The 27,168-nt window shown below is 41.0% G+C and overlaps 1 protein-coding gene across 1 annotated transcript in view; it reads right to left on the reverse strand.

Moving 5' to 3' along the window:
- The window catches only part of tln1 (talin 1), a 256,414-nt gene that overhangs the window by 104,975 nt on the left and 124,271 nt on the right, over positions 1-27,168 (reverse strand). Inside the window, 4 exon segments of the mRNA XM_061734635.1 lie at positions 13,453-13,581; positions 14,348-14,482; positions 17,139-17,252; positions 23,818-23,931. Of these exon segments, the coding sequence (XP_061590619.1) occupies positions 13,453-13,581; positions 14,348-14,482; positions 17,139-17,252; positions 23,818-23,931 (492 nt within the window).

Raw genomic sequence — 27,168 nt, forward strand, 5'->3', positions numbered from 1 at the left:
GGCGCAATTTATGCCATTTCTTCGGTCATTAATACGGCCCGAACGTAACGTGCACCCAGGTGTGTTATACATCAAAACGTGCGTCTCCATCCTCCGACACCACGCATTACTTTTCTCTTTCAAAAGTGTTACCGTGGCGATGCTAGACGGCAAAAAGCGCGCCCACCCTTCATCTGATTGGTTCAGACAGAAAAAACTTTGCGCCTCAAGCCCCATAATACGGTTTGACGTACATGAACAAAAATCGGTACACACCTGTATCATGTCGCAACTTAAAGAAAAGCCAGGCCTGTCGATACATTTGATATTTCATGGTTTGCATTAATGGGCGTGGCCTAACGGCTCAACAGCGCCCACTAGAATACTTTTCTCTGCCATAACTTTTGAAAGGTTTGACATAAAGAGTCGTGGGTGGTGTCATGGGACTCGGTATTGAGTCCTTGACCATAATTGGCGAAAATTAGCCCCGCTCCTTCTTCTGATTGGTTGTCCCTTTTTTCTGCTATAACTTTTGAATGGTTTGACATAGGAAGTCGTGGGTGGTGTCATTTCTGATATGCTTATGGGGGGCGGTGGCCGTGAGTGCGAGGGCCCGTTCATCGCTGCTTGCAGCTTTAATTATTATTATTATTATTCTCGCCGTAAATAAATTGCCTTTTTGGAGGCCTTAAAATGCTCAAAAACTCACCAAATTTTGCACACGCTTCCAGAGTCGCGTAAAATTACGTATTTTATGGGCGACAGGCATGGGTCCACAAGAATGGGCTCTATAGCGCCACCTATTTTATGTTTTTTGACGAGCCCCACAATATGGTTTGACTTACAGCAATGACCTTTATGTGTGTATTATATTAGACAAAGAGCTACAAAAAAGTCTTTTGGACCCATGCTCTAAGTTACACAGGAAGTCCGGCATTTTGAACAGAAAATGTCATTTTTCATGAATTCTGATCATTTCTAGGCCTCGTACTTTAACGAACTCCTCCTAGAGATTTTATCGAATTGGCTCACAACTTGGTTTGTACAATCTAGACACATGGCCGACGCTAAATTGCGAAGCTTTTAAGTTTTCAGCAGAGGGCTTGACCGTAGTGATTCGGCGAAGTTTGAGGTAATTTTTAAGCCTCGCCATCAAACATCAATTGGCTGTAATTCAGCAATACATGATTTGATGTGGTCGAAAACGTATGTGCATGATTGTAGGCTGAGCCTGAACCCATCTATGGTGGAATATTCAGGATCGGTTGTAGCGCCACCTGTTGGCACCAGGAATTGTCATGTCTTCTAGTTTGCATCTGTGCTCCAAACGAGATCAGTTTCTTGATCTCAAAGTTGGTGAGATAATAGGTAAGGCATTGACGATGAGTGACAGAGAAAACTGTAAGTTTGTGTCAAAGGGCGTCGCTGTCAGAGGTTGTCAAATTTCGGGGTCTCGCCATGAACATAAAAGTTGTTGTAACTTAAACATAATTGGTCAGAATGAACCCAAATTCAATTCATGTAATCGGGCTTGCATTCTGAACAAGTGGATATGACAATCTTGGATGAACTCCATAGCGCCACCTTTTGGTCAGGTATACATTTTTCATCAAATTATGTGCTTTAGTTGCTGTTTGGTTTATCCAATCTTAATGAAATTGACACATTTGATTGGCAGTAGGTTCCTTGTTGACTGTGTCGCGTATCGTGGTCATTGCTTGAAAGGAATTGGCATTTTTATGTCACTCTGTATTTCCGGAAAAATATTAATTAAAAATCAAAGATTTTGTGTAAGGAAAATTAAATGGCAGATTCAGAGACCTTTTGGCATGACGAAAGAATCATACACTGGAACATATTATTTTTGAAGAACTCTGCCACTCTCTTTTTTGAAAATACCAACTAATAACGTAAAAAGCTATGACTTTGCCATAAAATTATTTTATTGACATGTGACTTCGTACATATATTGTTTACTGTAATGTGAAAATATTGTGTGAATTGCAATAAAGTCTTTTCCAATATGGGATTTTGTATGAATATTTATGTCGAATGAATCATTGCCACCCTGTCTCAGCCTGTCTCAGACACGTGAACGCGCAAACTGCAGCTCTGAGTTGGGGAATAGAAAAGGGGAGGGGGCGCGCTCCCGGAGCTCCGAGCCCGGACTGCGTGATGACGTCACTCACACGTGCCCTTGCTGGGAGAAACCTGACACCTCCCCAGTGTTTTGTTTCACACGCACAGGAGAACGACGAGATGCATTCAGGGCCCGGTCGGAATTCTAAAATGAGCCGCTCCAGGCAGAAGAGCCAGCTGCATACACTATTAAAGCGTGTTCCATGCAAATAAACAAGCTTCAGCGACAAAATCAATTCCATTGCTTTATTTTTTTTGTATTGGACTGTCCTAACTGGCTGCGAGTTTAACAGTTTCAGTGTGGACAGAGAGAGTTTAACAGTTTCAGTGTGGACAGAGAGCATCCGATGTCACGCAGCTCAACGTGATAATCGGACTCTCACATGCAGTTATGACATGGTGCAAACGACTCCCTGGGATCTTTAAAGGGGGACCTATTATGAAAAACACGTGTTTTCTTGTTTTAACATATATAAAGTGGTCTCCCGTCACCCTGCCAACACAGAGAAGATGATATCCCATGAATTTCTGCAAGGTCTGCTCGCCCCCACCCTTACAGAGTCCCCTAGTGACAGTGTCATGTGGTTTCCACGGGCCGTTGTGATTGGTGCATTTTCTTTACGTCACCAAAATGCACACCACCCCTCGGTCTCCTCCGCTGCTGAAACCACGCCCACCACCAGCTCAGCCGGCCGCTCGAGCTCCGCCATTGTTCAGCAGCGCTGGCTGTTTGAACAACGAGGGAGAGTTAAGATGAGGTTTTGCATAGACATTTACCCTCATAAAAGGATCAGATCCCACATCACGGACCCGACAACTGACACGAGCCAGCGGTAAGTTCCGTTTTTTTTTAGTGTTTTTAAACCTACATTAATAGGGCAACGACCTTAAAAAAGTCAGTTGGGGCGACCCTTATTTATCTCAAAATTAATAGATTTCCTTAACAAAATTTATATTTTAATAAGTATCAGTAATTAAATTAACTGTTCAAGAAAGATAGACTCATGTGTCCTTTCATTTTCGAAAACCATTTTTAAATGCATTTTATCTATAATGGAAGTGTCACCCTCATAAAGAGGGTTAAGATTTGAGACAAATTTAAAGACATTTTATTAAAGAATCAGCATAACTATGTCGTTGTATGTTCCTATGTTTTTCATAATAGGTCCCCTTTAAAGAGGGATAACCTTCATTTATAGTTAGATGAACCATGAACATTTTTAAGATGTTTTGCAAGACGTGGACCCACATTTATAAAGAAATCATTGAATTTATTAGCAATTTGTGTATGCTCTGTTATCTTATGCACCATCCTGAAATGTAGACTGGGCTGGAATAGATGATTTTTTTTCTTGTTGAGTAATTCTTTCAATATTTTCCATAGATCATTTATTTATTTCTAATAAGATGGTTGTATTTATTCCTATAATTTTTGTATGTAGCACAATTTAAAGGACTAGGACTTTGTAAATGCCTTTTATAAAGTTTGTTTTTGTTTAAAGCAGATTTCCTAAGTTCTATAGTAAACCATGGTTTGTTAAAAGGAACCCTGGTTATTAAGACTTGTAGTCCCTAATTAGCCACAATTGTTCTTATACTAAAATATGTTGTTAGAAACACATAAAATAATCTAATTGCTTTAAAAATCTACAATGTTTATCACATATTTTGACCTGCGGGAGGCGCCATGTTTTACCTGCGCAATGCATTCTGGGGGCGATGACGTAGAGCGGTGGCTCTGGGAAGATAAGCCGCGTTAGTTTAACTGGGACAGGTATCTAAAACATAGATGAGCAGCACTCTCCCGGCCATGGAGGCTGACGAGGGAGCCCATAAGACGTCTCGGTTCAGGCAAACTGGATCAAAGTTCTGTGATGCACGGGAGATCTGCAAAAATGATCAAAGTCGTGCGCATCTTACCAGTGCATTAGGCTACGCTTTAGAGCCCGCAGCGCACCGCCACCCGCTCTCCGCTCTGCGCTCTCCGCTCTGGCCGGGATGGAGACGCCGGTGGGCAGGATGCACGTTTGGGTGGGCATAGCCCACCCCTGCCCCCCCCTAAAACCGGCTTCGGTGCTGGGTGATGACAGACCAGAGGCGGAGGGGACTGGCCCGGGACTTTGATGAAACGGGAGGTGCAGACTTTGCGTCAAATAGGCAAGAACATCTTTATTTAATTTAATGATGCCAGATCTGGCTGGGGTTTTTATTGTAGCATCGGCTATCTGCTAGTTGTTAGTGTGGTCTGTTAGTCTGTCTGAGTTATATGGTGTTTTTATAGTTCATGCTTTATGGTGCAGTACTTTTTTTTTATTTTTTTTTTTAACTTTTTTGTAGGTGCTTCGTCACCTTAATGTTTGGCTGTGTTTTGATCTGTGTTTCTGGTGCGCCGTCACCTGTTTAGCTGTGTTTTCATCTGTTTCTGGGTGTCAAAACAGTGGACGGGGGCTAGCAGGAGCCACCGTCTGACGTCACTACCCAGAATGTAAACAACAATGGCGACCTACATGTTAAATTATATTTTCAAATTTTATAAAAAAGAAGACATCTAAAAGGTTTTTTATATCACATTGTTATAATTGATACCAACATTTATCTTTTAAGACCTACATGTCTTAATAGCCAGGGTTCCTTTTAAGGTTTTCAGAGCTTCCTTTATCTTTAGAAATAAGATAAAAGTTGTGTTTAGAATTGTACTGTGTGGCACGAAGCTTTCATCCAACCAGTGTGCTGTTAAACTTAAAAGTAAAAACGTTTTACTCTCGAAACACTGAGCCAGGTCTGGTGAAAAATGTGATATTTAATGGTTTGCATTAATGGGCGGGACCTAACGGCTCAACAGCGCCCCCTAGAAAACTTTGTGCCTCAAGCCCCACAATACGGTTTGACGTACATGCACCAAAATCGGTACACACATGTATCATGTAACAACTTAAAGAAAAGTCTCTTGGCGCCATGGCCGAAACCCAACAGGAGGTCGGCCATTTTGAACATTTTGAATTAATCGTGTAATTTTGGCGCAATTTATGCCATTTCTTCGGTCATTAATGCGGCCCGAACCGTAACGTGCACCCAGGTGTGTTATACATCAAAACGTGCGTCTCCATCCTCCGACACCACGCATTACTTTTCTCTTTCAAAAGTGTTACCGTGGCGACGCTAGACGGCAAAAAGCGCGCCCACCCTTCATCTGATTGGTTCAGACAGAAAAAACTTTGCGCCTCAAGCCCCATAATACGGTTTGACGTACATGAACAAAAATCGGTACACACCTGTATCATGTCGCAACTTAAAGAAAAGCCAGGCCTGTCGATACATTTGATATTTCATGGTTTGCATTAATGGGCGTGGCCTAACGGCTCAACAGCGCCCACTAGAATACTTTTCTCTGCCATAACTTTTGAAAGGTTTGACATAAAGAGTCGCGGGTGGTGTCATGGGACTCGGTATTGAGTCCTTGACCATAATTGGTGAAAATGAGCCCCGCCCCTTCTTCTGATTGGTTGTCCCTATTTCCTGCTATAACATTTGAATGTTTTGACATAGAGAGTCGTGGGTGGTGTCATGGGATTCTGTAATGAGTCCTTGAGCTTCTTTGACCTTAATTAGCCCCGCCCTTTCTTCTGATTGGTTGTCCCGATTTTCTGCTATAACTTTTGAATGGTTTGACATAGAGAGTCGTGGGTGGTGTCATCAGATTCTGTATGGAGTCCTTGACCTTCATTGGCCTGAATTAGCCCCGCCCCTTCTTCTGATTGGTTGTCCTTTTTTTCTGCTATAACTTTTGAATGGTTTGACATAGGAAGTCGTGGGTGTTGTCATTTCTGATATGCTTATGGGGGGCGGTGGCCGTGAGTGCGAGGGCCCGTTCATCGCTGCTTGCAGCTTTAATTATTATTATTATTATTATTATTATTCTCGCCGTAAATAAATTGCCTTTTTGGAGGCCTTAAAATGCTCAAAAACTCACCAAATTTTGCACACGCTTCCAGAGTCGCGTAAAATTACGTATTTTATGGGCGACAGGCATGGGTCCACAAGAATGGGCTCTATAGCGCCACCTATTTTATGTTTTTTGACGAGCCCCACAATATGGTTTGACTTACAGCAATGACCTTTATGTGTGTATTATATTAGACAAAGAGCTACAAAAAAGTCTTTTGGACCCATGGTCTAAGTTACACATGAAGTCCGGCATTTTGAACAGAAAATGTCATTTTTCATGAATTCTGATCATTTCTAGGCCTCGTACTTTAACGAACTCCTCCTAGAGATTTTATCGAATTGGCTCACAACTTGGTTTGTACAATCTAGACACATGGCCGACGCTAAATTGCGAAGCTTTTAAGTTTCTGCCAGAGGGCTTGACCGTAGTGATCCGGCGAAGTTTGAGGTCATTTTTAAGCTTCGCCATCAAACATCAATTGGCTGTAATTCAGCAATACATGATTTGATGTGGTCGAAAACGTATGTGCATGATTGTAGGTTGAGCCTGAACCCATCTATGGTGGAATATTCAGGATCGGTTGTAGCGCCACCTGTTGGCACCAGGAATTGTCATGTCTTCTAGTTTGCATCTGTGCTCCAAACGAGATCAGTTTCTTGATCTCAAAGTTGGTGAGATAATAGGTAAGGCATTGACGATGAGTGACAGAGAAAACTGTAAGTTTGTGTCAAAGGGCGTCGCTGTCAGAGGTTGTCAAATTTCGGGGTCTCGCCATGAACATAAAAGTTGTTGTAACTTAAACATAATTGGTCAGAATGAACCCAAATTCAATACATTTAATCGGGCTTGCATTCTGAACAAGTGGATATGACAATCTTGGATGAACTCCATAGCGCCACCTTTTGGTCAGGTATACATTTTTCATCAAATTATGTGCTTTAGTTGCTGTTTGGTTTATCCAATCTTAATGAAATTGACACATTTGATTGGCAGTAGGTTCCTTGTTGACTGTGTCGCGTATCGTGGTTATTTCTTGAAAGGAATTGGCATTTTTATGTCACTCTGTATTTCTGGAAAAATATTAATTAAAAATCAAAGATTTTGTGTAAGGAAAATCAAATGACAGTTTCAGATAGCTTACAACAGGAGTAAAAAATCATACACTGTAACATATTGTTTTTGAAAAACTTGGTCACTCTAAAAATTTAAAAAATGAACTAATAACGTAAAAAGCTATGTCTTTGTCAATAAATGTCATAGACATATGGGACTTCATAAGTATATTGTTTACTGTATTTTGAAAATGTCCTGTGATTTTGATAAACCTAATCATTAGACGTGATTTTAAATGAATATTTATGTGTGATCAGACTGTGTCTCAGTCAGATCCAGCAGGACTGCTGCCGCTGAGAACTCTGCTGCAGCAGCACTGGGAGGGGAGGGGAGGGGTTGAGCTCCCGCGGGGGGAAGGTGGGGGGATGAGTGCAGTTTGGAATGCGCGCGCAGCTCTTCGGGGGAGGGGGGGTGGGGCGCGGCCGCCATCTTGGACCGGGCGCCGATCGATGCGGCCGCCATCTTGGACAGGGCATTATTTGCGTCTTAGTGCATCATTTCTACTGAGCAAGGTTTCTCCCGGACTACAATCATTCATAACTCTCAGACTCTTTACCCGATTTCCACACAGTTTGGTTTGTACAAACGGCAGAGATGTAGTTATGATACAGGATGCTGTCACACGTTAAAAATACGTACATTTATTCTGAAAGACTTTGTATTATGCTCTTTTACAAAGACATATGGTTTTTGTATAAATTGTATAAGGAAATAAGTTTGATTGTTTATTTGAATTTATTTTAAGAGGAGAGGGGTGTGTTGTTGTATTTATATATATATATATATATATATATATATATATATATATATATTTATATATATATTTATTTATTTATTTATTTAGTTGAGAGTGAGAGTGACCTCATGCAAATATCTGAGATTAATTCCAATATCTGCTCAACAAACCACTTGCTCAGAAGTTGTTGTCTGTGTTTTGAAATATGTATACACTGTTGACATCCCACTTGCATTGGTTGTTGCTGTCTTGCCTGTCTCACTCACGCAACTTTTTTTTTTGTTTGAGTCATTTTTCTTTCTTTTCTATTATTATCATAGCCTGTAATTCCTGTATATAATCGAATTGAATCAATTTTATTTTACAATTAGCTGTGATGTACAATAATTGTCATTAAAACCGATAATATTCCTATTTGTTTTAATTGAAATGAGAGAAAAACATTTGATTTTATTAAAATAGAAAAATAATATTTATAGCTTATAGGCTATAAAAATAATGTTCATTAAAGCAGTATATAAATACCATGTTATAGCTATCTGTTTCTGGTTATTTTCATATAAAAGTACGTTTTTCAATGTTTATAATTATTCACAAGTATGCAGTGTTATAACTACATCTCTGACGTTCATAACAAACTAAACTGTTAGAAAATCTTTAAAGGGGGACCTATTATGAAAAACACGTGTTTTCTTGTTTTAACATATTTAAAGTGGTCTCCCCTCAGCCTGCCAACACAGAAAAGATGAAATCCCTATGAAAATCTGCAAGATCTGCTCGCCCCCACCCTTACAGAGTCCCCCAGTGTCACGTGGTTTCTGTGAGCCGTTAAGATTGGTGCATTTTCTTTACGTCACCAAAATGCACACCACCCCTCGGTCTCCTCCGCTGCTGAAACCACGCCCACCACCAGCTCTGCCGCTCGAGCTGCAGCCATTATTACAAGCAGGGGCTGTTTCCACAGCGAGGGAGAGTTAAAATGAGGTTTTGCCTCGACAAGGCGGTGCCGAGAGGGAGAGAGAAAAAAAAGGCGCTGGAGGAAGACACGGCCAAATGTAAAAAATTGGTTGATTTATTCAGCCCCCTCCACAGCAAAGATGCGTCCGCACGTAAGTTGCAGTTCACTTTCAGGCTACACAGTGTAAATATGCAGCCTATAAACCCTGGCCGTTAAATAAAAATAAGGATTGAGATTTTAAAATTATTGATTTATAAGACACTTTATTATAATCAGTACTCGGGTTGAGGGGGGATGAGGGGGATTTCCCCCCTGAAATAAAAACGGTCCAAATCATCCCCCTGTAAAACTGCCATCCCCCCTTTCCATCCCTTATGTCATTTCATCAATGAATGTGGTTTTACTGCTATTTCAACATTTAGAGTCATCACCAGAAAAATAACACCAGAAAAATAACTTATTTGACAATTTTCACCTGTTTCAAGTAAATGTTCACTTGAAATAAGTAGAAAAATCTGCCAATGGGACAAGATTTATCTTCTCATTACAAGCAAAACAATCTTGTTCCACATGCAGATTTTTCTACTTATTACAAGTGAAAATCTACTTGAAACAGGTGAAAATTGTTGTTTTTTCCAGTGATGAGTCTTGTTTTAAGTGTAATGAGATTTTTTTACTAAAAGGAGACATTTTAACTAGAAATAAGACAAATATTCTTGTTAAGATTTAGAGTTTTTGCAGTGATCCATTTAACTTATCCTGTGAAGGACAGAGTCATATTGATAAGTTCAGAAAAGTGTTTTTATTGTTGTGTTTTGATGTATTTGATGTAAGCCCAGTGGATATTTAAAGCTTACAGAAGGCTGCATTTAACTGCTGCTATGTCATTCCTGCAGTATTTCTGCAGCTGTTTTGGTCACTGCTATTATTTGTAATATATTATATTATATAGACTTTATTACAGGCTCATGGCCCACATGGTAGGAACAATACAACACATAAGAGAATAAAAAAATAAAAGAATAAAATACAAATGCATATATAGAGAGACAAATATAAAATACAGTTTACAGTTCAAGAGAGACACTCATTCCACCGTCCTCTAATGGTGGACGTGTACCTGACAGAGCTACGGCTGGGGTCCGTCATCAGCCTAATTAGACCATTCAATGACGAGTCCAGTCGGCACATGAACTTATATGTCAGGTTCCTTAAGAGAGCCTTAAAGGTGGTGAGACCCAAGGAGCAGAGGAGCTCACTAGCTCTGGTGCTCCTAGGTTTATGTAACAGGATTCTTAGACAATCGTTGTAGGCTACTTGTAGTTTTTGTAGGCTCCCCCTTTTATAGTTCACCCACAATGGGGCTGTATATAGGGGGGTGCAGTATGTTCTAAACAGGTTTACTTTTACCTCAGTAGTACAATGATGAAATTTTCTAACCAACATATTTGCTTGTATATAAAGCATTCTCCTCTGTCTTAACATATCTTCATCATCCTCAAGGGTATCTGTAATGATGTGACCAAGATATTTTGTACTTTTAGCCACACATACTGTTTGCCCAGACAGGCGAAAGTTTGGGAATCTGAGCTCCCCATCTTCCTTAGCTCTGCAGATTAAGACCATGCTCTTCTTAGCATTATACTTGATGTTAAAATCTAACCCATAGTTCGAACATATATTTAAAAGCTGTTGGAATCCACTGCTACAGGGGGAAATGATGCTAAGGTCATCTGCATACATTTGTATGTTATTTGTATATTATTTGTAATCAGCACAATTATCTGTCCCCATATGATAAAATCCACCATCCCCCCTGATTTCTTTTTTTTTACAACTCGAGTACTGATTTTAATTATTTACTGATTTTGAAATTATTTATTTGGGCAACAAATGGGATAGCCTATAATCATTCAATTAGTATGTATATGAATACAAGGCCAAATCAAGTGAGACAAAGGCTACACTATCTTCCTGTATGAACTATACGTGTATGAAAAAACACTGTAAGCATATTGGCTGTTCAAAGGTGGTGATGGTGATGACACCAGTCCTGCTGTTGCTTCAGGTATTAACGTTTTACTACCTCCTCTCGAAACACTGAGCCAGGCCTGGTGAAAAATTTGATATTTAATGGTTTGCATTAATGGGCGGGACCTAATGGCTCAACAGCGCCCCCTAGAAAACTTTGTGCCTCAAGCCCCACAATACGGTTTGACGTACATGCACCAAAATCGGTACACACCTGTATCATGTCACAACTTAAAGAAAAGTCTCTTGGCGCCATGGCCGAAACCGAACAGGAAGTCGGCCATTTTGAACATTTTGAATTAATCGTGTAATTTTGGCGCAATTTATGCCATTTCTTCGGTCATTAATACGGCCCGAACGTAACGTGCACCCAGGTGTGTTATACATCAAAACGTGCGTCTCCATCCTCCGACACCACGCATTACTTTTCTCTTTCAAAAGTGTTACCGTGGCGATGCTAGACGGCAAAAAGCGCGCCCACCCTTCATCTGATTGGTTCAGAAAGAAAAAACTTTGCGCCTCAAGCCCCATAATACGGTTTGACGTACATGAACAAAAATCGGTACACACCTGTATCATGTCGCAACTTAAAGAAAAGCCAGGCCTGTCGATACATTTGATATTTCATGGTTTGCATTAATGGGCGTGGCCTAACGGCTCAACAGCGCCCCCTAGAATACTTTTCTCTGCCATAACTTTTGAATGGTTTGACATAAAGCGTCGTGAGTGGTGTCATCGGACTCGGTATTGAGTCCTTGACCATAATTGGTGAAAATTAGCCCCGCCCCTTCTTCTGATTGGTTGTCCCTATTTCCTGCTATAACATTTGAATGTTTTGACATAGAGAGTCGTGGGTGGTGTCATGAGACTCGGTATTGAGTCCTTGACCATAATTAGTGAAAATTAGCCCTGCCCCTTCTTCTGATTGGTTGTCCCTATTTCCTGCTATAACATTTGAATGTTTTGACATAGAGAGTCGTGGGTGGTGTCATGGGACTCGGTATTGAGTCTTTGACCTTTATTGGGCTGAATTAGCCCCGCCCCTTCTTCTGATTGGTTGTCCCTTTTTTCTGCTATAACTTTTGAATGGTTTGACATAGGAAGTCGTGGGTGGTGTCATTTCTGATATGCTTATGGGGGACGGTGGCCGTGAGTGCGAGGGCCCGTTCATCGCTGCTTGCAGCTTTAATTTTGGTGTTACTTTTGATAAAAATTGTGTTATTACTTGGAAAAACACCAGAAGAAATTAAGAGGAAAGATACTCACTTGTTTTTAGTTTTAAGAGTAGCATTAATCAAACAAATTACAAGAATCAACAAAAATCATTTAATTAATTCTAAATGGAAGGATGTATACACTTTATTACAGGCTCTAGACCCAATAGCAAGACATACAACATCAAAAATATATGTATTGACAAAGTGATATATATGTATGTATATGTATAATGTTTTTAATTTTGTTAGATTTTTTTGTTTTGTTGTTTATTAGGGCCCGAGAACTTACAGTGCGAAGGCCGTATTGTATCTGTAGGAATTTTTATTTTTCTCGTTTTTCTTCCGACGAAATGAGGGCCTTTTTTCCCCCTAAACGTGCCCTAAAAGTCACCAAATTTTGCACACAAGCCAGACCTGGCAAAAAATTTGATATTTAATGGTTTGCATTAATGGGCGTGGCAAAATGGCTCAACAGCGCCCCCTAGAAAACTTTGTGCCTCAAGCCCCACAATACGGTTTGACGTACATGCACGAAAATCGGTACACACCTGTATCATGTCGCAACTTAAAGAAAGGTCTCTTGGCGCCATGGCCGAAACCGAACAGGAAGTCGGCCATTTTCAATTAATCCTGTAATCTTGGAGCAATTTATGCCAATCCTTCGGCAGTTAATACGGCCCGAACCGTAACGTGCACCCAGGTGTGTTATACATCAAAATATGCGTCTCCACCCTGCGACGATGGGCATTACTTTTCTCTTTCAAAAGCGTTACCGTGGCGATGCTAGACGCCAAAAAGCGCACCATCCCTTCATCTGATTGGTCCTTATTTGATAGTTCCTACTTTCTGCCATAACCTTTGAATGGTTTGACATAGAGAGTCGGGGATGGTGTCATTTCCTGATATGCTTATGATGATAAGTTGAGTTTTATGTGAACAGCAATAGCACTTTTTATAGTATTATTGACCTAGGAATGTGGGGGGAACCCGGGAGGGGGGCGGTGGCCGTGAGTGCGAGGGCCCGTTCATCGCTGCTTGCAGCTTTAATTTAATTTTGTTGTTGTCCTTTTATTTTCTAAAAAATGCAAATAAAAAAAAAGAGTTGTGTGTGTGTCTGTGTGTGTGTGTGTGTGTGTGTGTGTGTGTCTGTGTGTCCATGTGTGTGTGTGTGTGTCCATGTGTGTGTGTGTGTGTCCATGTGTGTGTGTCCATGTGTGTGTGTTCAACGTTTCTCCGGGGAGGGGCTTCAGCTTGCATGTGTGTGTGTGTGTGTGTGTGTGTGTGTGTGTGTGTGTGTGTGTGTGTGTGTGTGTGTGTGTGTGTGTGTGTTCACCGTCTCTCCGGGGAGGGGCCTCAGCTTGCCAGCCTCAGCAGAAGCTTTGGCCTCTTGGATGTCTTTCTCCAGGTCTCGCACCGTCGTCAGAGCGCTGTCTATCTCCAGCTGACCACAAGCATCCTGAGCCTGGACGGGAACAAGCAGAGGAGATATAATATATCTATCAATCAATGTCAGGAACAGCAATAGAGCAGGTCAAGAAAACAAAACTACTTGGAGTTGGATCAACTGTTGTCATGGTCTGATCACATTCATAGAACTGTGTCCAAAATGGGAAGAGGCTTAGCATTGATTAGAAAAAGTGCTCTGCTTATTTGTCATCCTCTATGATCGGTAGGGATGGGCCATATTTTACCGTTCACGATATACCGTCAAAAAAATTCCCCACGGTAAGAATTTGTCATCTCACTGTAAAAAGGATAAATTCCCGTTGATGATGTTTTGTGTAACAAACATGGCGGAGGGCAGATCTGAGAGCGAGGAGCTCGCTGTTAAACAGCTCTGGAACTGGTTTGGATTTAAAAAGAGTGACGAGGAGCAAACATCATCATGAAATTATTATTTCAATAGGTATTTTACAGTCATATAATCCAGGCAACACTAACCCAAATCAATATCGAATCGGATCGAATCAAATGGTGATAATCGATTCTGAAACTTAAGAATCGGAATCAAATCGATTCTTGACATTTGAATCGATCCCCAGCTCTAGAATTAACAGGAGCATATTTTACATCAGTTTGTCCTCCCTGATGTCAGGTTTATATCACCGTCCATAAATCTCCACAACGACTCCGCGTGACGCAGGAATGAAGGCACGGGCGCTGGAGGAGCCGCAGACCCGCCAAGTGAAACTCAAACCGAGCGCGCCGTCGTAAACATGATGAAGTACCTTCTGAGAGGCGGCGCGCAGCTCTGCCAGCGCACTGGCCAGGTTTTTGGCACACTGGCTGAGCTGCATGGCCGACGCCTGGTCACTGATGGTGGGAACCGTGGCTTTAGCCGCCGTCACCATCTTTGTACCTGGCTGGAGGAGAAAAAGAGAGAAAAACGGCATAAAGACAAAACAAAGTGCTGGAACACAGAATTACAGCGATGATTTTGACTTTTAACCAGAAGTGCCTCAAGATAATCTAAAGCAGGGGTCTTCAACCTTTTTTAACCCAGGGACCCTTGGATGAAAGAAAAACAGAGCAGGGACCTCCGCTTGGAATTCTTTTTTCCCTTTTTTTTTTTAATGTGTCAAGTTTGAAGCCTGGCTTCTAATAACTTTTGAATGTGTTTTATTCTACTTATATCACCTTATTAACCAATTCCTGACTGGGTTATTAGCTACATGTGTTTACGGTTGATGAAACTTTGTCCTCGTCAGACGTGGAAGGAGTAACGTTAGGCCGAGCTGGAACGTTACAATCTCCAGCTTTAGGCTTCGTTATTGTCAATTTTGCAACAAATTTTCTTTTCTTAAACAGCTAGCTAGCTCGTTTGTTGACATTAGTCACATGACTCACGTCATGGGAATCATTTATGTAGAGTTGTAGACTAAATAGTTATTGTGAAAAGTAGATTATCATCACCTGTTAATGGAGTTTTCTCAATCATATATATATATATATCTCTAATCGGATGGATTCTAGAGATATATATAATATATACACACACACACACACACACACACACACACACACACACACACACACACACACACACACACACACACACACACACACACACACACACACACACACACACACACACACACACACACACACACACACACACACACACACACACACACACACACACACACACACACACACACACACACACACACACACGAAGACCCCTGGTCTCAAGGTTAGGTTGTGGTCAGTTTTAGGGCCAAATCCACAAAGAATAGATTGCGCCAGCAAATAGCGCCGCATTTGCGCCCGCAATTTGCCCCGATTTAAGGTCCTATTCACAAAAGATTTTGCTCTAATGATATGCCGGTGCAAACACGCCCATAAAGTTTTGCAGCTGAGTGCAATTTTCCCTTGTCTGAGTAAGTGAGCGGAGCTGTTTCCAGTGTTCTCCATATTTCAGCTCACAGATTGGTCCATAATGAAAACTGCAGAGAGCACAACAGCCTCAACTTTCACGTATTTGTACTTCTCTAGTATTTCGCATGTATGACATAAGCCAATGAAATGTCAAATGTTAAGAGGCGGTGCGCATTTACGCACAAGGCACAGCACCGGTAACTTCATTAACACCGGATCGGGATCAGATCAGGATCTGACGGTAATTCATGTTCTTTGTTTTGCTACACACCTACAGGTGTTAAACACACACATTCTAGATTTATATGTTTATATGGTGGAATTGTTTGTAATAAAGCAGCCTCTTACTGTATGGATGAATCCTGAGCTCTGTCCTGTTATTTTTATTTTTAAATCCGAGATAAGTCCACAACCCCACTTGATCTGACTGTCTACAGTCATGTCTGACTGTAGATTTCACCCGTAATATCATTCAGTATCACACAGGCTTGAATGATATTGAAGAGAGAGAGAGAAAAGACGGTATTTGCTCCACTATTTTTGCGTGTGGCAAATAGCGCTGGCCTTTGTGAATTAGATGCTCTCTTTTTGTCTCATTTGCACTGGTTTAGTGGCTGCAAAAGGCGCGCAATCCTTTTGTGGATTTGGCCCTTAATGTCATAAATGCCAGGGGCCTCATTTATAAAGCTTGCGTGTGCACAAAACAGGGCTTGAAAGATGCGCAAGCCACCTTCTAAGCAAAGGTTGGGATTTTTTTTTAAAAAAAAACAAATGTGTGTATCTTTACGCAAACTTTGATCCTAGCGCACAAACATTTTGAAGATATGGGGAACTGGCGACGCAGACGGTGAGGTGGTGAAATGAAGCCAGATTCATGTCATACTTTTAATGTCATCACATATCAGACTTATAATATAATAGCGCTGAGCGTGTCCCTCTGTGTTTGAAGCTCAGCGTCAGTCAGGACACTGCTGTGCCAAAAAGAGATTGCCTGCCAGAATCTGATAACTCCCCTGAAAATGGGTCTTTTCACCTGCCAAAAATTGATTAAAGGCCAAATACAGTTAATGAAAGGTTGTTTCTGCCTAAATATGACTTGATCTCATTCTTGAGCTTCATAATCTGAAAATCTGACTTTTAAGCGCTATCGCTCAACGGGCTGCTGTGCGCGCTCCCACGGCCAGAAATCAGATTCTGGCAGGCATACTTTTTAGCACGATACCTGCACCAGGCCACTCTCCTCTTGGCCTCCACGTTCAGATCGCACCACCACTTTTTTATTTCACAGATGTGTCCGTGGCACTCACGGCGTTTGGCGCAGCAACGACGTGCTGGCGCTCACTCGCTTTCTTTTTGTTAGTGATGCCACTACTGTGACCACCAAATAATGTGGTTTTCCTGTCCTCCACCTCACAAGCATCTTGGTCTCCGTGAAATTTAGTGGTACGGTGACTCCACACATCTCAATCATCCTGACGCGCAGCAGAAACAGACTGCAGGTGGTGCTGCACATGCTCAGCAGGCTCATTTATATGCAAATACAGTCATCAAGTATTTTGAATTCAACATACATGGTACAAAGTAGGCGTGTAGAGGGCGGGGTATGAGGCGGGGTATGAGGCGAATGAGGCGAAATCTTACCTGCAGGAAGTTCTGGCTGGCATTAATGAGGGCCAGCTGGGCACTGGGGCTGTCAGGCTGAGACTGGCTTCCCCGGACGCCCTGGACCAGCTGAGGGATCTGCTCTGCCACCACCTGACCATAGACACACAGATACACGCATCAAATCAACTTTAGTGGCATATTTGCGGCTAAAACATAGAAATTAGTGTTGTCCCGATCGATCGGGCGGCCGATCGATTGGGCCCTATCATGGCATTTTCAAAACATCGGTATCGGCCAAAAAAAAAAACGGGACATACCTATCTATTAATGTTTTTATGTCATACATTCTGGATTCATTACAAATCAACTGAAATATTGCAAGCCTTTTATTATTTTAATATTGCTGATCATGGTTTACAGCTTAAGAAAACTCAAATATCCTATCTCAAAAAATTTGAATATTCTGGGAATCTTTATCTTAAACTGTAAACCATAATCAGCCATATTAAAATAATAAAAGGCTTGCAATATTTCAGTTGATTTGTAATGAATCCAGAATGTATGACATTTTTGTTTTTTTTAATTGCATTACAGAAAATAAAAAACTTTATCACAATATTCTGATTTTCTGAGACAGTCCTGTATGTTCATGTTCATTAAGCTGCTGCCATTGATTTCATGCCATTCAGAATGTTGCACTAAAGTTAAGCCAAAAAGTATTTTAATTTTCTTGTGTTTGTGAGTTTGACTGAATGTCATTGAACTACCTCTTTTGAAATTGAATTTATTTATTTTTGTTATTAATTTATTATTTTGTTATTATTGTTTGTTTCTGCACTTTTTGTTTTAGTTTATAATTTCATGTTTCTACATTTTGTGGCACTAGTGCTGATAAGCTTTGTTGAAATATATGTCCATGTTGTTCTCCAATGGACAATAAAAGAAACTTTTAGTTTTAGTCCTCTTTTTTTTTATTCATTTATTTATTTTTCATTTTTATTTTATATCACTGCTGTATTTGAAAGAACGGCGATTTATATTTATTAAATGACATGTGATCATCGTGTTGTGTTCCAGCATAAAAAAAAAGAAAACCTGAACTTTTTTTCCCAGAATCTGACTCGTGAGCATCCACACCTGATTTTTGTGAACACCCCATGGCTCACCATAGTTACAGCAATGCTGAGCCCTGAATATATCACTTCCAAAGGAGGTTCAAGTTAGAGCCCTGCGCTGGACTGTTTTTTTCATCCCGCTGCATTTCCAACCATTACCGCCCGAACCTGCAATGTGTGTGTTACATTCCCGCCAGCTCGCGCAGTGTTTATATCCACTCCCGCCCGCCCGCAGTAGCCCATGAGATCAAATATTTAGGCATAGTAAGAGATTCACAACCCACATTTAAAACCCAAGTTAAAAAAGTTGTGAATAGAATTACATTTAATCTGGTAAATTTTAAAACACATCAGGAATAATCTAACAACTGAGGCTGCAAAATTATACATCAACGCCATGATTCTCTCGCACATGAACTACTGCCTTACCAGCTGGTCCAGACAGGTGGGACTGCATTACAATCAATGGAAAAACTCTATAAGCAGGCTTTGAAAACATTGGACAAAAAGTCTAATTTATATAATCATTGTAATATTTTAACTAAATATGTTTTTTTAAACTGGGGAAATATGATTAAGTTTGCAGACATTTTACTTGTTTATAAAATCCTTCATGGTCTGGCCCCCCCTCCACTCAATGAGTTTATTAAACAAATTCAAAACTCATCCAGCAGAGCTAATGCTAACTCTAACCCACCAGAGGAGATTGTAAAACTGCACATAGAAAAAGTGCCTTTGGGCAGTCAGCCTTTTCCTATCGAGCAGCTCATACCGGGAACACTAAACCCGTACAACTAAGGAACATCACATCTCTTCATTCATTCTCTAAAAACATAAAACAGTGGTTACTGGATAATCAAACATGCTGTCATAATCTGGTATTGGGCTCTGTTTATTGTTTTTATACCCGTTTGTGTTTATGTGCTTTTATGTGAGCTAATGTGTTTGTGTGCTATAATTCTTTTATGTGTTACAGACATGGCTGTACCACCCTCTTCCCCTGTGTGTCCCTGTGTTCTCCCCTCCCTTGTGTTTCCTTGTGTCACTCCGTGTTTTGTTTGTGTGCTGGCGTGGGTGTGGTCATCTGCCGCTCACACTCAGCTCCTGGATTCCTCCACACCTGCCTGCCATCAGCTCATCAGCTCCCTCAGTCTCCACACCTGCCTGCCATCAACTCATCTCCACTGCAGTATATCTACACTGGATTTTCCACCACTCCTCGCCAGATTGTTGTCAAACCTCCGTGGTGCGCACTTCAGGCCGATCCCAGTGAAAACCCTCGTGAAATCTTGTTGCTATTTTTTGATCTTGTTACTGACTGCCTTTTCTGCTGTTCCCCCAGGACCATTCTCATCTGCCAGTTACCAACCAGCCTGTTCTCCTAGCCACCTTCCAGCTCCAAGCGACCCCTGGCTTCCACTCAGTCCTCCATCATCCTCTCCTCCCCACGCCAGCCATTCCCCGTGCCAGCAACCACCTCTGCTCCCACCGGATCCCCTTTTTCCCCTTCCCTAAAATAAATTCATTCTTCACTCCACCACTGTCTCGCTCTTGGGTTCCCCCTTGTGAGCCTGTCACAGAATGTTGTTTGTCATTATTCGGAGTGTCATGGTTTTACTAATTGTTTGTACTCTGTGTTTTAGGGTTTTAGTGTGTGTTTTTCAATGTTTTTACATATGCCATCAACCTGCCAGGGACTGCAGATGTAAATTAGACTGTATGGCTAAATCTGGCACATTTACATGATGGACTGAAGTGCTCATGTCAATCAATGTGCGTTGTCCCTTTTAAATAAATAAAATAAATCTGCAAAACTCTGAGAATTCATGCTCGCACAATAATAGAGATGCATAGGTTTTATGTCTTCTCCCGTCCCGCAAGAGAAATGTCCAGACAAATCTATCTGATTTAATGTTAATGTGGTAAGACGCACTGAATAACTGCTTATTTGTGAGTGAGGAGCCTCGACCAATGGCGTGTGTCGCTGGCCTATTTAAGGGGAGGTGATGGGGAACCCGGAAACAAAGCGCGACTCTTCGCCCCCGCCCACTGCGGGTTCCAGTCGGTTTCCTGTCTCGATCCTCTCATCCACCTGTGGCTTTGGACGGCTCGTGTCAGAAGCAGATCTTGTAGCAATGCTTAATTGCAACTGGTACGTAGTCTGTTTGTTTCAGCATGCTGTGATGGCACTTTTTCTACTTTTAATTTACTGCCAACCTGCACCTGATCGATTTTTCAGCACGTTCCGGCGTCTAGTTTCCTTCCAGTCTGCGCAGCGCGCATTCTGTGAGTTTTGGGGCTCGCTCTGAGCGTCTGTTAATCAGGCGACTTGTGGAATTCGGCGAGCTTCACTAGGATTAATTAAGACGCCTGGCATCATCTGGTATGTGCTCTTTTAACAAATCTTACTTTCGGCAGTTATTATTTGTAGCATCAATCAAGTGTGTTTGTATGTATTTTAGGGGTTGCCGGATTTGGTCCCACTGCCTGGTTGGACTGACGCTGTCGCCCGTGTGAAGAGTCTGCAAGACCACCAAGCATCAAAGCATTTTAATAGGCTTAATTTTAGCAGTTGTGCGCGTGTGAGAGGGTGTGTGCGAATAAGTGGTTGTGAGACTAGTTAGTGTGAGTGTGTGTTTGGAGTGTGGTGTGGGGGATGCTCCTCTTGGGTTAACTTGGGTCTTGTCGCCCTTGTTACCTTGTATAATTAATATATTGTGCGTTAGGGCTGCACGATTAATCGTTAAAAAATCGCGATCTCGATTCATGCTTGACTCATCTCATTTCCAAAATGACGACGATTTAAAAAAAAAAAAAAATTTTTTTTTTTTTTTTTTTTTATAAAGATGGCTGCATAAAAAAAGGACTAGGCCTATGTTCTAGGTTGTTGTAGTCCTGTCATGGTCAACTATCATGTTGTCATGTTTGTTATATGATTGTGGATTACATTTGGAGAAACATCTACCTTTCTCATCACCTGACACATATTGCACATAAATATTGTTAAAATTGTTATTGTTAAAATTATTTAAAGACAAGAGAGATGTTTATTGTTTTTATGTTCAATGTCAGCTGTTACAGCAAAAAGCAGCCAGAGGAATAATTTGTTGCCTCAGAACTACAGGATCTGTTACAAGTCCCCTTTCTGAAAGGGTGTTCAACTCAGGGAGGAACAAATATTGTTAAATTGTTATTATTGTTTAAATTATTTAAAGACAAGAGAGATGTTTATTGTTTTTATGTTCAATGTCAGCTGTTGCAAAGTTGATGCCAGTCTTTTATCAGGCACCATCATATTTTTTGTAACGTTTACCTTTTGTATCGGCAGCTTCTTAATAGCAGCAAAAGGCAATGGGGGGTTGATCCCAGCCAGAGGAATAATTTGTTGCCTCAGAACTACAGGATCTGTTACAAGTCCCCTTTCTGAAAGGGTGTTCAACTCAGGGAGGAACAAATATTGTTCAAAATTGTTATTATTGTTTAAATTATTCAAAGGTTTGTGTAAAGAAGACAAGAGATGTTTATTGTTATTATATTTTTGTTCAGCTGTAGCAAAGTTAAAGTAATAAGTGCAATAAATTTTATATTGGAAAAAAATCGTGAGAGAATCGTGATCTCAATTCTAAGCAAAAAAAATCGTGATTCTCATTTTGTCCAGAATCGTGCAGCCCTATATGCGGGGGGCGGCAGTAGCTCAGGTGGCAGAGCGGGTCGTCCAATGATTGGAAGGTCGGCGGTTCGAATCCCGCTCTGTCCCAGTTTGCTGTCGTAGTGTCCTTGGGCAAGACACCTTACCCACCTTGCCCCGTGTGAATGTGTGTGAATGTGTATGAATGTTGGTGGTGGTCGGAGGGGCCGTTTGGCGCGATATGGCAGCCACGCTTCCGTCAGTCTGCCCCAGGGCAGCTGTGGCTACAAATTGTAGCTTACCACCACCAGAGAGAATGTGTATGAATGAATAATGATTTCTGTAAAGCGCTCTGGGTGCCTTGAAGGGCGCTATATAAATCCAAGTCATTATTATTATTATATGCGTGGTCAGCAACCACATTGGTCAATCTCTGTTTTTGTCCCCTCCCATTACTTTTGAGCTGTTTATATTTGGTTTCGTATGTTTGTGTACTTGTTTTGTTTTCCTCCTTAAATCCCTTTTTTTGTTTCTTTGCTTTTCAGGTGCTGAGCGTTTCACGGCAGGGTGGCAGCCAACCCTTTTGGTGGTGGTGTCCTACTTCTGTGTGTGTGCATTCCACGTATGCTCAGTTTTTGGTTTATTTAATTTACTACTTTTTGGTTTGCAGTGAGTGTGACACGTGTGTTCGCATGCTATTGTTCGGACTCTGGCTTCATCCCTTGGTGGCTTGCCCCCCCTGCTGGTGGGCCTCAGCCCTGTCAAGTGCGAAAATCCCTTCATCCCTGCCCCAAAAATATTGTCGCAGTGTGACTGCATTTTTATTAACCTCCGGGTAACGTATTTTAAAAGAAACAGATTTTTATTGAAACCAAACTAATACAATTATATAGAAGTATATTGTGAACAGTCAGTCTCTGGTGTATTAGTCAATCGAAATTTCACGTGCGCCCTTAAACAAAAAGTGTTGACAATCGGGCCACATTAACATGATCATTGTGGAGTTTGATGGATGATTGACAGTTCATAAGTCTCCTGACTGAAAGTTAGATGCAAATCCATCATTGTCATCATCACACAAGCTATTTCACCTTTCGCGCTGCATCAATTATGTGATTGAGGTTATAGCAACGAGGCTGTGAGTGGCTCAAATAACACTAATAAATAATATAAAATAAACAAAGTTAACGAATGAAATTAATTAATTTAACAAATGCATCGCTTGGCCATTACATTGCTGTGGAGGAAGAGAATGTTGCCGGGTCCCAATGCAGCCGTCTAGTTCAAGTGGCTAAAAAACCCCATCTGGAGTTTCTAATTTGTTACATTTCAAGCAAACATCCTCTACCCGGGTAAAGAAAACTGCTGTAAAAGTTCAAGTGTGGGAGTGTGGGGCTCGACGTATAAGACAACAGTAAATGCTACAGTCCTCTTACAAAAACCAGCCATACGTATTATAAATAGGGTGGGAAACTATGAACATACAAATCAATTGTTTATAAAATCCCATGTTATGAAATTTAATGATTTGGTTTATCATAAAATAATGCAAAAAATGTATAAAGCTAAATTAAAGTTACTCCCTGTCTGTGTACAACGGTTTTTCTCAATACATGAGTCAAAATATAATTTGCGTGATGTTTGTAAATTTGTTGTACAAAAAGCTAGAAAAGAGACTAAAAGGAGACGTTTATATCTGTTGTGGGAGTTAAACTATGGAATGATGCTAACCTAGATTTACCAATGTGCAGCTCATTTTCAGTTTACAAAAACAAAAATTGTAGAGCGATCTTTGAAAGCTACAAATTCAAATGTTTATTTGTTTGTTGCTGTTCTTCTATGATATTTATATATTAAAAAAATGTCTTTACTGCTATAAATGTAAACCTTATTGGTCCTCCTTTTCTGGTTTAGTTTTGCTATTGTTTGTTTGTTTGTATGAAGTGGATGAAGCGGCTGGAGCGGCACATACCTTGCAGCTTTGGACGAGCTGCTGCTGCGCCGCTTGGTTCTTGTTGGTGGAGGCGGCATGCTGGGCAGCAGCAATGGTCTGAGTGGCTGCAGCGGCGGCTTGTTTGGCTGCGTTCTGCACAGACGCGTGTCAGTCAATAACACTGCAGATCAATCAAACCATCAGCAGAAATTACAAGAAAACAGAATACTTCTTCCACCACCAGGACTGCAGTACTTTAACAGAACAGGATGCTGGTTTGAACACAAGACTTCTTTTTTTGTTTTCAAAAAAAACTACGGTGGCCGAAATAAAAATAAACGCTGCTGCAAATAAAATAAACGCTTTGCAAATAAAATAAACGCTGAAAATAAAAACAAACGCCGCTGCAAATAAAAGAAAAGCTGCAAATAAAAAAAAAACCGACGCAAATAAAAAAGCCACAACGGAAGTGAATTACCGGGGACTATTTTTTCTGCACCGGTGTTTTTTATGTGAGAGGAAAAGAAGAAGACGAAGCGGAAAAGTGAAAAGGAAGAAATAAGAAGAGCGAGGAATAAGAAGAACAACGAATGAGAAAATAAGTGAAAAGGTTAGTGTTCAACGTCGCTACGTGAAATTTTTAATGTGCAACATCGGCAAATATAGTCCCCGGTAATTCACTTCCGTTGTGGCTTTTTTATTCGCGTCATTTTTTTATTTTATTTGCAGCGTTTCTTTTATTTGCAGCAGCGTTTATTTTTGTTTGCAGCGTTTATTTTTATTTGCTAAGCGTTTATTAGGGCCCGAGCACTTGCAGTGCGAAGGCCCTATTGTATTTGCAGGAATTTTTATTATTATTCTTCTGACAAAAGGAAGGCCTTTGTGCCCACCTAAACGTGCCCAAAAAGTCACAAAATTTTGCACGCAAGCCAGGCCTGGCGAAAAATTTGATATTTAATGGTTTGTATTCATGGGCGTGACAAAATGGCTCAACAGCGTCCCCTTGAAAACTTTGTGCCTCAAGCCTCACGGTACGGTTTGACGTACATGCACGAAAATCGGTACACACCTGTATCATGTCGCAACTTAAAGAAAAGTCTCTTGGCGTCATGCCCGAAACCTAACAGGAAGTCGGCCATTTTGAATTAATTGTGTAATTTTGGCGCATTACTTTTCTCTTTCATGTCTACACCATGTGTCTGCGTGCGTGTCTGTGTGTGTTAGGAATTTAGGTGAATTGTAGTGTGCTTTTGTCTGCGGGGAGGGGGGGGGGGGGGGGAGACATTAATAAGTTTTATGTTTATTTGTTTTTTCTTGTTTTTTTTTTTTTTTTTTTTCTGTTAAGCACTTTGTGTTTCATTATTTGTAGGAAAAGTGCTATATAAATAAAGTTTGATTTGATTTGATTTGATTTCAAAAGTGTTACCGTGGCGACGCTAGACGCCAAAAAGCGCGCCCCCCCTTCATCTGATTGGTCCATATTTGATAGTTCCCCAAAAGTCACCAAATTTGGTATGCAAGCCATGCCTGGCAATAAATTTGATATTTCATGATTTGCATTAATGGGCATGGCAAAATGGTTCAACAGCGCTCCCCGGAAAACTTTGTGCCTCAAGCCCCACAATATGGTTTGACGTACATGCATGAAAATCGGTACACACCTGTATCATGGCGCAACTTAAAGAAAAGTCTCTTGGCGCCATGGCCGAAACCGAACAGGAAGTCGGCCATTTTGAATTAATTGTGTAATTTTGGCGCAATTTATGCCATTCCTTCGGCAATTAATACGGCCCGAACCGTAACGTGCACCCAGGTGTGTTATACATCAAAATGTGCATCTCCATCCTGCGACAACACGCATTACTTTTCTCTTTCAAAAGCGTTACCGTGGCGACGCTAGACGCGAAAAAGCGCGCCCCCCCTTCATCCATATTTGATAGTTACACCAAAAGTCGCCAAATTTTGCATGCAAGCCAGGCCTGGCGATACATTTGATATTTCATGGTTTGCATGAATGGGCGTGGCCTAACGGCTCAACAGCTCCCTCTAGAAAACTTTTATCTGCCATAACCTTTGAATGGTTTGACAGAGAGTCATGGGTGGTGTCATCGGACTCGGTATCGAGTCCTTGACCATAATTGGTGAAACTTAGCCCCGTCCCTTCTTCTGATTGGTTGTCCCTATTTTCTCCTATAACTTTTGAATCGTTTGACATAGAGAGTTGTGGGTTGTGTCATCGGACTCCGTACTGAGTCCTTGACCTTCATTGGCCTGAATTAGCCCCGCCCCTTCTTCTGATTGGTTGTCCCTATTTTCTGCTATAACTTTTGAATGTTTTGACATAGGAAGTCGTGGGTGGTGTCATTTCTGATATGCTTATGGGGGACGGTGGCCATGAGAGCGAGGGCCCGTTCATCGCTGCATGCAGCTTTAATTTCATTTGCAGCGCGTTTGTTTCTGTTTGCAGCGTTACTTTTATTTTCAGAAATGGCGGGTCTCGGCCACCGTAACAAACCCCTCAAGTCATTCAAACAATATCGAATGATTTGAACTCTGAGTCGTGTGATCCGATCTCCAGTCACCGTTATAAATACAAGTGGAAACACCATGCGAAAGTTTCAAAGGTTTCAAGACTTTTCTGCAAACATGCACGCAGCAGTTTCATAACAGCGCTTGCTCGGCTTCAGACCTGCAACAGAAAACACTGCAGCAGCAGAGGCGAGCCACTGAGAAGGAAAGACACGTTTGAAACTGTGAAAACGAGTGAAAATGAGAAAGAAACCAAAAATACAAGCAGGATATGCAAACTCATATAAGAGAAGATAGCCCTCATATTGCTGAAGATTCAATCACTTTTCTTTTAACCAGTCAAACATTTGTTCAAAACTGGAAAAAAAACAAAAAACTATTCAACTGACTTTTTAAATTTAAAACCTACTTTTTTTTAAATCAGTTTTGAATTTAAGCATAAAGGTAGCCACATACACCATTTTAGGTGTAAATAAATGCACTAAAACACTGACTTGTGTTATTTATTACCAAAGCTGTGAAAATAAAGGCAGGTTTATTTCTATAGCAAGGTGATTCAAAGCGTGGTGTTATTATTTAATCTCAGTAATCCAGTACACATAACCGACTGGCCAAAACCTCCACTTTATGCTCCAATGAAGGAGGAAAAAAATTGTCAGGTGACAGGTGCGATTTTGCTACATTTTTAAAAAGGTAGGAAATTGTTTTTTTTTTTTTTGGAAAGAACAAAATTGGCGCCATTATTTTCTTCCACACGGTGGCGTTTACGACTCAGTAATTCAGCGATGATATCAGGTATTGATCGATAGGCAGGCGCCCGTGCAGAGACGGCTACATCCCGAACCGAACCAGAGCTCGCTC

This window comes from Cololabis saira, chromosome 11 (assembly GCF_033807715.1).
Source record: "Cololabis saira isolate AMF1-May2022 chromosome 11, fColSai1.1, whole genome shotgun sequence".
Classification (NCBI taxonomy): Eukaryota; Metazoa; Chordata; class Actinopteri; order Beloniformes; family Belonidae; genus Cololabis; species Cololabis saira.